Source organism: Triplophysa rosa, linkage group LG24 (genome assembly GCF_024868665.1).
Source record: "Triplophysa rosa linkage group LG24, Trosa_1v2, whole genome shotgun sequence".
Taxonomy (NCBI): Eukaryota; Metazoa; Chordata; class Actinopteri; order Cypriniformes; family Nemacheilidae; genus Triplophysa; species Triplophysa rosa.
This window is the reverse complement of record NC_079913.1, coordinates 11,421,230-11,434,274: the sequence shown is the minus strand read 5'-3', so window position 1 is coordinate 11,434,274 and position 13,045 is coordinate 11,421,230. Positions and strand designations below refer to the sequence as shown.

The window sequence follows — 13,045 nt, the reverse complement described above, 5'->3', positions numbered from 1 at the left end:
GGGGCCATTAACATCTAAAACTCATGGAAAACGCAGGATGCGCTGCTTTCTCGCCATCTCCCGTTGCCTACACTCGTAAGTTGCGGAAGAGAGCCGCGACTCTGTTTTCCAGTATGAAATGCATGCATCATCTGCGCTCGCGGCGCTTGCTGTGCATCCGGTGTACAAGCACAAAAACGCGTAAACCAATGAACAAGTGACATTTTTAGTCATAGGAATAAACTGTTTTAGAAATGTAATGCACCGCAACAGCCGAATGACCTTCCCTAAATTACAGTTTGGAACCACATACTGTGAGAGCTGGAGTTGAAAAGCGGAGTAGCCAATGGACGGACCGCCCACTATATGATAAATATTCAATACAACGAGTTAGTACAGAAACAATTTATTAAAGTAATGTTTTTGTCATCTCTGTCCCCAACACTTTTCCAAACAAGGTTACGTTACTGGTGGCAGCGCGCGCTGTCTTCACTGAAGCGCAAAAGAAACCACGAGCATGGCATGCAACGCGTGAAATAAAAAGTACCTACAAATCACATAACTGGTACTTTGTGTGTTGCTGGGAAGGATTTACATAAAGGTATGATATTTATATTCATCTTTCATTAGTGTTTATTTATTTATTTATAAAGCACATTTAAAACAACACAAGGTTGACCAAAGTGCTGTACAACAACATAATTAAAAAAGGAAGAAATAAAACAGCACCAAAACAGCAGTTCTATAAAGGAGATGAAAAAGCCAAGGTAAGATAATGATTTTCAATTTTGAATTAACAGTTCAGTTAGTATTGTGTATTCACCATGGAAACTCTTGCTTCCTTGTTTATATTACGGTGGTGGCTCAAAGCAACACTTTTATTAAAAAACTAGTTTGGGGCTGCTATTTAATAGCCTTAACGGTAACACTTTACAATAAGGCGCTATTTGTTAACAATTAGTTCATGCATTAGCTAACATGAACTAACAATGAACAATACTTCTACAGCATTTCCCTTACGAGAATTTACCATGGTTTTACTACAGTTAAAATGGAAAAAACCATGGTTTTACTACAGTTAAAATGGAAAAAAACATGGTTTTACTACAGTTAAAATGGAAAAAACCATGGTTTTAATACAGTTAAAATGGAAAAACCATGGTTTTACTACAGTAAAACAAAAAAACATGGTTATTATAGTAAAACAATGGTTATCACAAAATAACCATGGTTTTGAAAACCATGTTTTTTTGTAAAAACCATAGTAAACGATGGTTACTGTAGTAAAACCATGGTTTTGCCCCAAGTAATCAATGCACCAAAAAACATGGTTACTACACTTGTACTACAAAAAAAAAAACATGGTTAATTTTCGTAAGGGTTATTCATATTAATTCATGTTAATTTCAGCATTTACTAATACATTATTAAAATCAAACGTTGTCACTGTTAACATTAGTTACTGCACCGTGAACTAACATGAATAACTGTACTGACATGAACTAACACTAACAAGGATAAGCAAATGCTTAAAAAACGAAATTCTTCATTGTTAGCTAATGTTCGCTAATGCATTTACTAATGTTAACTAATCACACCTTATTGTAAAGTGTTACCGCCTTAACCTTAACTTATAGGCTGTTCATTCATCAGTATTAGTCATATTAGTCACAAATGTTTGTTAGTATTTTAGTAATAGTTACTCGTTTTTTTAAACAAACTAAATACGACGTCACATATCCTATAAAGTGGGTCGCGACTTGATGACCAAGAGAAAATGTGGGTCTAGTGGCAAAACCAGTTGAGAACCACTGCTGTATGGGACGGTCATGCCAAATTGATTAAAAACAGAATACGGACAATAATTGTAAATAAAATTGCCAGAATCGGACAGCATTCAGTTTGTATACACATCTAGATTCAGCAGACTTTCATGTTAAAGGTGATCAGATTTCTAGATCGATATTTGAACTTCACCAGTATCAAGTGCTACACGTTAAGAGCTAAATTAAATAACCCATCTTATAAATTAAACTATTTCCACTTGGCTTTCTAAGAAAAAAAAAACTTTCTATGATGATGTGAGTAGGTGTTGTCGATCAGCATAAGTTCACGGTGTATATGAGCTGTTATATAATGACCTCTGATTTATTCTGTATGCGCTGGATGAAGCTGCCTGCAGGAGATGTGCTGAATTTAACGACAATAATTTAACATCAACAAGATCTGAATGTGTAAAATCTTACCTCGGAGAATTTGTTCCACAAGTCATCTCTCGCTGCATTTCTGTACATGTGCGTCACCAAGTAATCCTGCAAACAGACGCAGACATAAATTTACCCATTTAATTCAGGTTTTGGGTTCAATTAAAAATGGGAATTTAAAAGCGACTCTGGAATTGCTTACATTTCAGCAAAGGCAGGGCATAATGAAGCTATGTTGCATCATATTTCATGCATTCTAACTAAATTGAAATACACGAGAAATCAGTGAAATATGCTAATGACGCTCACAGTATCATCACCCGCGGGGGTTCAGTTCACTGATAAAACACTTCACCTCTCAAACAAACGCTACATTATCAGTGACTCTGTTCTGCCCTACAGTATCAGTGATACAGGTGGTGACCGACACGAAGAAAGAGTCTGATCCTTGGGTGCACATTTATCATTCATCTGATACAAATATCTGGAGGCAACGTCTGCCGTACGAGATTCCTCGATAACTCTCGAGTGACCGTGAGAGATAAACCCCTCAACTGTAATCCGCTCTCTGTTGCTGGAGTCGAGAGACCCTGTTGAACAAATACAACACAGACCACAGTGATCCTGCACAACTACTGATTCTCAAAACTGCACCATTTATGGTCTGAAAGCATTAGGCTTAAATTCACTACACACCCTGCTGAGCATTCAGAGAGTCTGAGGATTAAGTTTGGAACAGAAGCACGTTTACATCATCAGTGCAGCTATAGTCTGAATGCCAAGTGACCATGTGGTTCAATCTAGTCTCGGATTGGGCTGTCAAAGTGTGTTGTCATTATTTTGACACTGATGTGTTCTGCTCACTGCCAAAGTGAAAACAAATCAATCCTTTACTAAAGACAGCATGGTAATATGAACATACTGTGAGGGGCGCCGGAGCGGAAGTAATAATAGACATTAATTACAAGGGTCATGCGGAGGGGAAGGGGATGTCACGACAGTCTATAACCTGACAAATCACCACAATGTCATACATATTTAATAAACACTCTTCCACAGACTTTAACAAACAATATACTTGCAAAGAGTGAGATTTATAAAACATGTCACCCTGGACAACAAAACCAGTTTTAAGGGACAATTTTTCGAAATTGAGATTTATGCATAAATAAATAAAACTGAATACATAAGCAATAATCTGTAATCTGAGGGTGCAAAAAAAATCAAAATATTGAGGAAAATCGCCTTTAAAGTTGTCCAAATGAAGTCCTTAGCATAGCACATTACTCTACTCACGTAAATAAAGTTTTAATATATTTACGGAAGAAAGTTTACAAAATATCTTCATGGAACATGGTCTTTGCTTAATATCCGAATGATTTTTGGCATAAAAGAAAAATCTATCATTTTGACCAAAACAATTTTGGCTATTACTAAAAATGTTCCCGTGCTACTTAAGACTGGCTGTGCTATGCAGAAATGTGGCACTGTTTAGATCAAACTAAAAAAGCAGACATGGAATGCAACTTTCCATAATTTACTTGTATCATCATAAATAGGAAAAACAGGACATGTTCTGTGCATAATGGCTGGGTGCACTGTTGACGTGTACACATGGACGGTCCTAAAAAGAGTAGAACCCTGCACAAAACACAATATCAAATATGATGTATTTAATGGTTATAATGGGAATTGTATTTGGATTTAATGGAGACTATAACGGTGTCTACCAGTATGTTTTACATGGCAGATGGTAACCAAAAGACATCCTATTGGAATTATGTCCAAAACACACTATAAAAACACATTTTGTAATGGTTTTAATGGAGAAAATGGTGCATTATGCTATTCAATGGAGACCATAAGAATATCTGTTATGTTTCTATTGTTTCAGCTTGTGTTTTACTAAACGTGGTATTTATTTAAATCGCATAAAAACTAACATCTGTTAATAATGCACTTTGACTTGCATTTTCTGACAGTCACAGCTGTTGTTTACAGAGGTCAGCATTAGCATGTGTGCTGAGCTAATGCAAGACATCCAAATTGTATTTATAAAAGTACTCCAAAAGATTGATCATTTCAATATGCAAGTGCATGGAGCTAAAACGACTTTTCTGGACAAATCTTCATCACAACAGCCACAGCAGAATTATTTATCTTCTTAAATGAGCTCCCTCAAAAGCAATCCAAAGAGAAATATGTAGACAATTTTCCTGCACATGAAAGTCATTTCCATTCAATAATTTCCATTCAAGTTGATTGTTTGGTGAGGTGTTGATCTATTCTCCCCATCTATAAGGGACAGACTTTCCATAAGAAAGAGGAAATACAGAAGAAGCGAGATAAGAAAAAGAATATGGAAGAAATATATCTCGCACACACTCTTCCTGTCTTTCATTGTGTTGGGAAATTGAATGTGTGTGTAAGAAATTACAGGTCCACACCTCTTGGATCTAAGGGCTGTCAGGTACCCCCGGAGAAATTCATAAGTCAGAAATGTCAAACAGTATATGCAGCCAAAATGAATACTTCCTTTGCTATTATTTCATGATAGATCTGAAAGTGATGAAAACAATGGACCGAGACCAAAGAACTGTTTTATCACTGCAGGTTCTCTTGAGCGAGCTATATGAGCTTCTAAACCCATTCGGACCTCATTTATGACTCCCACTATTTTGTAATAAAAAGTCTCCATATGTCTGTCTTCACCAGCCCATCCGCCATTGGCCAATAAATGCCCTCGCTGATGCCCTCAAACTCACACAGAGAGAGAGATGGTTAATGGTAGTCTGGGTGTCGACCACACCGTGACTGCTGGTTAAGCATTCTGAACACAGATCTGTCTGTCTTTTAGCTTTAATTATGCAGAGACACGGATGAGGAAAGAAGCTACACAGAGAACAAGAGAGAGAGACATAAAGAACGAAGTGAACCTGAACAGAGAAAGACCAACAGTAGATGAAAGAGGATTGGTGTACCTCTGGCAGAAATATATATATGGAACATATGGAAAATTCTAAAAACATATGGACTTTTCGAAAGACTTTCAAAAGACTGAGTAATTTAAGTTATTTCATGTTTAATTATTGATCGGAAATATGCTGTTTAATTGCCAGCGATTTTAGAAATATCTGCCTTACCCCATTCAAGTAGATAGGACTGTGGATTTGCTATGATGCAAATAACTGCCCAGAGGCGTTGCAAACATGACCGCTGAGATGCACGACTTCCGTAAACGGACTTTGCCATATAAAAAAATACCAAAGAGAGAGAGAGCAACTACTGACTTACATTGAGTCCTCTCTGGAACGCCTGCTGTCCCATGACATTAGCCAGCATACGGATCAGAGCGGCGCCCTGCACACATGCAATAGACACACATTCAATAAAAGATGATCATTTATATCCACAATTTGCATTTAAGAAAATATAGTTCAACTGACATTAAATCAAATTATTTATTAACAGCAGACCTGCCCGAAAAAGTTTCTATGAAAAAGGGCTCCATAAAATATTCTGAGCTGTTTTATCTGTGATCGGTCTCTGTTTTTATGATTTTTACAAGTCTCACAGCATCCAATTCCCATAAATTCCTCTTTACACCACACTCCATTTCTCCCAATCTGTGTGATCTGTCTTTTCCTGTTAGCGCTTAGAGACTCGTGTGATATTATAATTTGTAATGTGAAAAGGGGAAGTGTTGGGTGTCGGGATCAGAACAGTGTGACGGAAAGTTCATAACACCACATAACGTGTTGGGAAAAAAAGGAGGGTTGATGGCCCTCGGGAAACATCAATTACAAATAATCTATGGGTTGATTGACAGCGAACAAGGTCATTGGTTGAGGAATGACTGATGGAGATGAAAAACCTATTCTATTTGTGTCTAGATCTTGATGGAGTACAAAAACATTTCCTTCTTGTTCTAATGTTTTTCAGTGATATTAATGATGAGGTGGTTTATTTGTGTGCTTTAGTTATTTATAGTGCATTCTGGTGAAGAAGGTTATTAAAAAAAGGTTACGTGTGGTTTGAGATGAAATGTTTACAGTGCCACTCGTCTCTTGAGGATATAAAATCTTACAATCCTTCAGTTTATCTGAAATGGGGAACTATTTCGAAACTCGCATAGAGAACTCTTCAGATCTAAGAAAAATGCTCTTGCCTTCTTATATGCAATCCAGTCAAACACCCTGTCGATGTCTGTGGCTTTAAACACTTGTTGAGAGATTGGATGAGAATGAGCCAAACCGTCCAATAACATCACCTCATGTAGAACATCAGTCAGAAATCTCTGTTTCTCCTGTGGATGAGACAAAAGAAACTTTTATTTGGATTTTTTTTACAGTACAAACGCAAACTGGTCTCTTTTTCAAAGCCTTCTCGTTACAGATTAAGACTATAAATAAAATGATTAGAAAAATAGCATAATAGCAAAAAAACTAAGCGGATTGAGGTAATTAGAAACAAAAGTAATACAAATCCGAATACCATGGTACCAGATTATAGTATTTATGAACACCATGGCACCTTTCAATACTGCAAAATGTGCTTCGTCAGTCATATGGTTTCCCTGTTACTCTTTTAAAAGTGTCAGTCTGCCAGTTACTGTAAATGAGAATGAAATATTAAACATATGAATTATAAATGAAAGCATTACACTGCGGGTTCATATTCAGAACATCTTCATAATGGGCCCAGAAATCTATGTGACTGAACAAATTCACAGTGACAGTTTAAATATACAGTAAACTACATTAAGATTTTATTCTTTCATTACTTGCTGATATGCTTAAACAGTATATAAGATAATGCAAGCAAACAATCAGATGCTATAAAAAAGTTGATTCTTAAAATTATTTATCACACCTTTATTCTTCGAGCCGTTATGAATCATTCACATTTATTAAAGCTTTGGCAGCTTGATTAAAATCCTATTTAACACAATAATTCAACAGAGCAGAATATTTTAATCCAGGGAATTTGGCTAAAGCAAACAACATACTGAAATGAATAAAAAAATCAAATGAGTCATTAAAAAAATCATAATCAAACCATTTGTAAAATGTTGTCAATTTAAATAATATAAATCTCTCAAAGCTAATTTCTAAACATACAGATCAGTTATTGAAATTACCAAAGCCCTTAAACAGATTGACATAAAAGCAGTGTGGACAAAAGACAAGACCGTTTTGGTGAATGTACGTTTTTTTTCAATAAGAAAGAGGGAGATACACTACAGCTGGAAAGGTAAACCTGATTTTATTTAAATAACGAAAAATTCAGTGCAGGAGAAGAGTCTCCGTCTGGTGCACTCAACAAGGTGTTTACATCAAATGTAATTTCATTTAGACCTACTTACCACCATCATAACCTCTCCGATTCCTGTAAATGCAACCGAAAGCCTGAAGATCCAGAATACTACACAGATCAATCACTATAAGCTCAGAGACTGCAGTACTGCCCTGCTCTAGTACATAGCCTGGGTAACCAGCTCCCTCTGATTATTTCCATGGTAACCAGATGTAAGAAGAGGATGAAACCACTGCACCAGAAGTTACAATATGAGCAGTTACCCATTTGAATGACCTTTGAAAGACATCTGCCAAATCCTGGATGTTGAAGCATACAATGATTTCACTTTTGTGGTAAGGGGTAACAGTTTACAATTGGGTTCCATTAATTAAAGGTGGGGTGTGGTTGATTTGGAAAGGTGCTAACTTTAGCCTGCTAGCACTGAAATTATGAACAGGGTGCACAGCGGTATGCAAAATACGTTGGCTGAAAATGTACTCATGACCAGTCACAGCGTTTGGCAAGAACGTTTTGATTGGGCGCACTTTTTTGGTCCTATGCCTTTCACAGACGATATATAATTATAAAAATATTATTTGACCACTATACTTCTTGATTGCTATCAGGATGTAAAGATATTTCCAACCAGCATGACAAAAACAATTCTGGACAGGATCACCTATTCTGCCTTTAACAAACTTAAAATAAACACATTTTCTAAAGCATCTTAGTTAATGTTATTTTATCATTTACAAATACATTTTTTAACAAAAACTTGTAGCTTCAGGCAAGATTCATCTATATGCATTGTATAGAGTAAAAGTATGCATTGTAATTTTCATTTGATCATTTTATTTAATTTTGTTGTAGGCTATTATCTTAATACCACTGTTAGTTTTTTTTATTTTGTTCTATTTGTTTATTCACAGTTCTTTTTTTGCATGCTTATTGTATTGCTGACTTCTATACTTAAGTTTAAGTTTATGTTATGTGTATACTGTAACTATGGTATAGTTTTGTTGACCAACATGGACAAAAATACACTGACTCAGCAGAACCAACAACAAAACCAGCAACAAGCTTTTCTAAGATGGTAAGAGCACAGCATGAAAAAAATTTACAAAACTGTAATTTCTCTGTAAAGATGGTAGTAAAAAACTAAAATTCTAATTGATTTAATGGCGTGTCTCTATTGGTAATGTGCTATTGGTTTATTGGTTTAATGACTATTGGTGGGATGATATCTGCCGGATGGAAACACACAACAATACAGTGCATAAATTAATTTTGTAATGCTTTTATTAGTAAAACAGCTTCTGGTTCATAATGGTGATTGTAATGGAAACCATTAGAATTTGTATTATGTTTAGCAGTGGAGTATAACGGTAATCAAGAAAATGTAATGTAATGCTAATGACAGACTAAACACTAAATGACTTGATTTAGCATTCAAACTCCTATTATCATTATCCTAGTGCACAATACCCATAGTGTACACTCCTGTCTAGCATAAATCAGTTCTGACTGAGTCATGATCAACAGCCCAAAATAATCTGCACACACCAGCTCACAGAGTTACTCATGTGACTCATGTGAGAAGAAGCTACAACAAGTTCAAATCAGCACGATTCCCAATGAATCACACCATTAGTCATAACAAACATCAGAGAACTGTGTTACATTTTGTTACGCAGATAATCCACATACCTTTCCTATTTCAAAAGTGTGTCAATCATCACTTAATGCGGGAGTGACTATACCTGTTCCGTACACACATGGAATGATAATTCAGTGAATTCTCTCCATTATTTAAATGCGATTGTCACTTTTGAAACTGCAGTGTGTGATGGCGCAACACGATGAAAGACGCCAGGCTTACTGGACTTCCACTAATGAACATTCAACCTGAGATTAAAATATACAGCGAGGTGCTTAAACGTAGGAGGAGAGTAAGCTTCAAACAGCTATAAGAAAGGTTTATCTTATATATACAGTATATATACTGTATATATCTTATATATTAATTATTTTTGTGGCATTTCTTGAGTATTTGGTATTTGCGTGTGTGTGAGCTTTATATTGGGTGGGGGATTCTGTGCGTACCCTGAGATAAAATCCTGCAGGCACCCCTGATGTATGCATTATGTCTGCTGTATGCATGTCAAATTGGCTCACTATTAATATATATGATTTCCTTAAAGTCAACCTTTAAAGAATGTGGTGTTCACGCCAAAATAATAATTGAAATGATTTGTTCTAGGAAAACTTGAAACAAAATAGGCAGTTCAAGCTTCCATTTTGATCCTTGGCTGACAAAAGAAGAATCCAACAAAGGAAATCGAAGAAAGAAATCGCCTCATCTCACGGCTCAACCCAGACAAAGCATGAGAAAGGAGAGAAAGCGAGACTTGACGTCTAACATCACATCCAGAACTCTTGTTTTAAATACACAACCATCTTTTCACAGTAAGGGAGAAGCATTTTGTTGCAGCTGAAGTCAACTGAAGCGCGTAAGTGTAATTGATTAATCTTGTCTTATTGAGTTTAAACGCAGTGTCGTTGCTTTGTTTACTACCGCGTTTGTCACGTGTTGAAGTGGCATTTGTTCTCGTGCTGGTTTCATTGTTATCGGGAGATATTGGGAGGCGTGTCCTGCTGAATTCGATTGCGAATCTGAATTCTCAGTTGAGTCACATGCTGTTACTATCATCCACCCTGTTAAAACTCATGTTGTGGTTATCTATCGTCCCCCAGGTCAGCTTGGACATTTCTTGGAGGAGTTGGATACGCTTCTGTCATCCTTCCCCGAGGATGGTACTCCTTTGGTGGTACTCTGAGACTTCAATATCCACAAACAACATGCTGCCAACTTCAACAACCTGACTGCGTCGTTTGACCTCAAGCGAGTTCCCACTTCAACAACTCATAAGTCTGGTAATCAACTAGATCTTATCTACACATGCTACTGCTCCACTCATCACTCCCAGGTCACCCCGCTGCACACGTCGGATCATTTCCTCATCACTCTTGATCTCGACCTAACTTCTCCAGACACTACACATGCTTCCACACTGGTCTCATTCCGGCGCAACCTACGAACACTCTCTCCCTCCCGCTTATCCTCTGCGGTCTCCGCCACGCTCCCTCACTCTGAACAGCTCTCTCTCTTGAATACTAACAGTGCCACTGACACTCTTTGCTCCACACTAACCTCCTGCTTAGACAGGTTATGCCCTCTAACATCTATGCCATCTTGTGCATCCCCTTCTGCCCCCTGGTTATCTGATGTTCTTCGTGAGAATCGTGCCACGCTCAGGTCTGCTGAGAGAAAGTGGTGCAAATCTAAAGAACCTACTGACCTCAGTCTCTATCAGTCTCTCTTCTCTTCTTTCTCTGCTGATGTCTCCTCTGCAAAAACCCAGTACTACCACGCTAAAATCAACAACTCGCCTGACTCTCGTACTCTCTTTAAAACCTTCTCTGCTCTTCTTTGCCCGCCTTCCCCCTCACCTCCATCCGACTTGACAGCTGATGATTTTGCGTCTTTCTTCGTAAAGAAAACGACCACCATCAGCAGTCAGTTCTCTGTGCTGCCGCCACTTGATCACGCTCAAACTCCGACACATGCTCGTTCCCCTCTTTCTCTCTCCTATCTCAAGATGATGTCTCCAAGGTCATGTCTTCTAACCACCCAACTACCTGCCCGCTAGATCCCATCCCTACTCATCTCCTCCAGGCCATCTCTCCATCGGTTGTTCCCGCTCTGACCCACATTATCAACTCGTCTCTCACCACTGGTACATTTCCCACAGTCTTCAAAGAGGCCCGTATTACCCCGCTACTGAAGAAACCCACTCTTAATCCTGCACTGTTAGAGAACTACAGACCGGTATCACTCCTCCCCTTCATTGCTAAAACTCTTGAGCGTGTGGTATGTAACCAGCTCTCATCCTTTCTCACCATCTCGACACAGGGGTGCCTCAGGGCTCAGTGCTGGGTCCGTTGCTATTTTCTATATATATGACATCCCTAGGCTCTGTCATACGGAATCATGGCTTTTCCTATCACTGCTATGCGGATGATACACAACTCCACCTGTCATTTCAGCCTGACGATCCGACTGTCTCTGCACGCATTTCAGCATGCCTAGCTGACATTTCGCTCTGGATGAACGACCATCACCTGCATCTGAAGCTTGCAAAAACAGAACTGCTTGTAATCTCGGCCTACGCAAAGATTCATCACAACTTCTCCATTCAGCTGGGCTCATCAACCATCACATCTTCCAGAATGGCCAGAAACCTGGGAGTGGTGATCGACGATCAGCTTAACTTCACTGATCAGGTTGCCAGCACCACCCGGTCCTGTAGATTCATCCTCTACAAAATTAGGAAAATTAGACCTGTCCTATCCGAGAATGCTACGCAAGTCCTAGTCCAGGCTCTTGTTCTGTCCAGACTGGACTACTGCAATGCACTACTGGCTGGACTTCCAGCTTGCACAACCAAACATCTACAGATGATTCAGAATGCAGCGGCAAGAATGGTCTTCAATGAACCGAAGAGAGCACACATCACTCCTCCCTTCATTAAGTTACATTGGCTCCCTATTGTTGCTCGAATCCAATTCAAGACTCTGCTCCCGGCCTAGAAGACCACCACTGATTTGGCACCCCCTTATCTTCACTCGCTACTGCAGACTTATATACCCGCCAGATCCCTACGCTCTGCAAACGAACGACGTCTTGTGGTGCCATCCCAAAAAGGTAAAAAATCTCTCTCACGCACCTTCTCGGGATCGGTTCCACATTTATGGAATGATCTGCCTGCTGCTACAAGATCAGCAGATTCTGTAGCCATCTTTAAGAATCGTCTGAAAACACATCTCTTCCGTCAACACCTGACTGATCAGTTCTGACTTCTATCCCTTTTCTACTCATAAAAAAAACTTGGCTCTGTATACTGTGATAGGCTATATGAGACCAGTTTTCTTTTATTGCACTTATGCTTTTTGTTGTTCTTATGTTGTTCCAATTGCTTCCATTGTTTCCCTCATCTGTAAGTCGCTTTGGATAAAAGCATCTGCTAAATGACTAAATGTAAATGTAAATGTAACACCAGCATTTAACAGCTGAAACTGTATGAGAGGACTGAATGACGTCAACGTTATAAGAAATCTTACCATGTTCCACTTGGGAAAAAGGAAATCTGTCCCAATGTACTCAAAGAAATGAGCAAATCCCTCCTTTAGCCAAACGTCCTCCCACCAAACAGGTGTGACCAGATCTCCAAACCACTAGACAAGAGAACACATCAAACAGTAATGAAGTTATGTTTAGTGGCAAAACCTGATCTTCTGAACATAACGGGCCCTATTTTAACGATCTAAGCGCATGGTCTAAAGCGCAAGGCGTAAGTGAACTTACGGCGTGTTCGAATCCACTTTTGCTAGTTTAAGGATGAGAAAAATGGTCGGCACATGCCAAGCGCATGGTCTGAAAGGGTTGTCCCTATTCTCTTAATGAGTCATGGGTGTGTTTTGGGCAAAACATGCAGTAAACCAAT

General features: G+C 38.5%; 1 protein-coding gene across 2 annotated transcripts in view; it reads right to left on the bottom strand.

Moving 5' to 3' along the window:
* LOC130548116 (thyrotropin-releasing hormone-degrading ectoenzyme-like) overlaps positions 1-13,045 on the bottom strand; it is a 74,153-nt gene that overhangs the window by 21,972 nt on the left and 39,136 nt on the right. Inside the window, exons 5-8 of one of the 2 annotated variants that reach the window (XM_057324637.1) lie at positions 12,663-12,776; positions 6,352-6,489; positions 5,478-5,543; positions 2,226-2,291 (exon numbers count right to left, since the gene is read on the bottom strand). In XM_057324637.1, coding sequence (XP_057180620.1) covers positions 2,226-2,291; positions 5,478-5,543; positions 6,352-6,489; positions 12,663-12,776 — 384 coding nt within the window. The remainder of the gene's footprint in view (positions 1-2,225; positions 2,292-5,477; positions 5,544-6,351; positions 6,490-12,662; positions 12,777-13,045) is intronic. The other variant, XM_057324638.1, reaches the window with a different exon arrangement.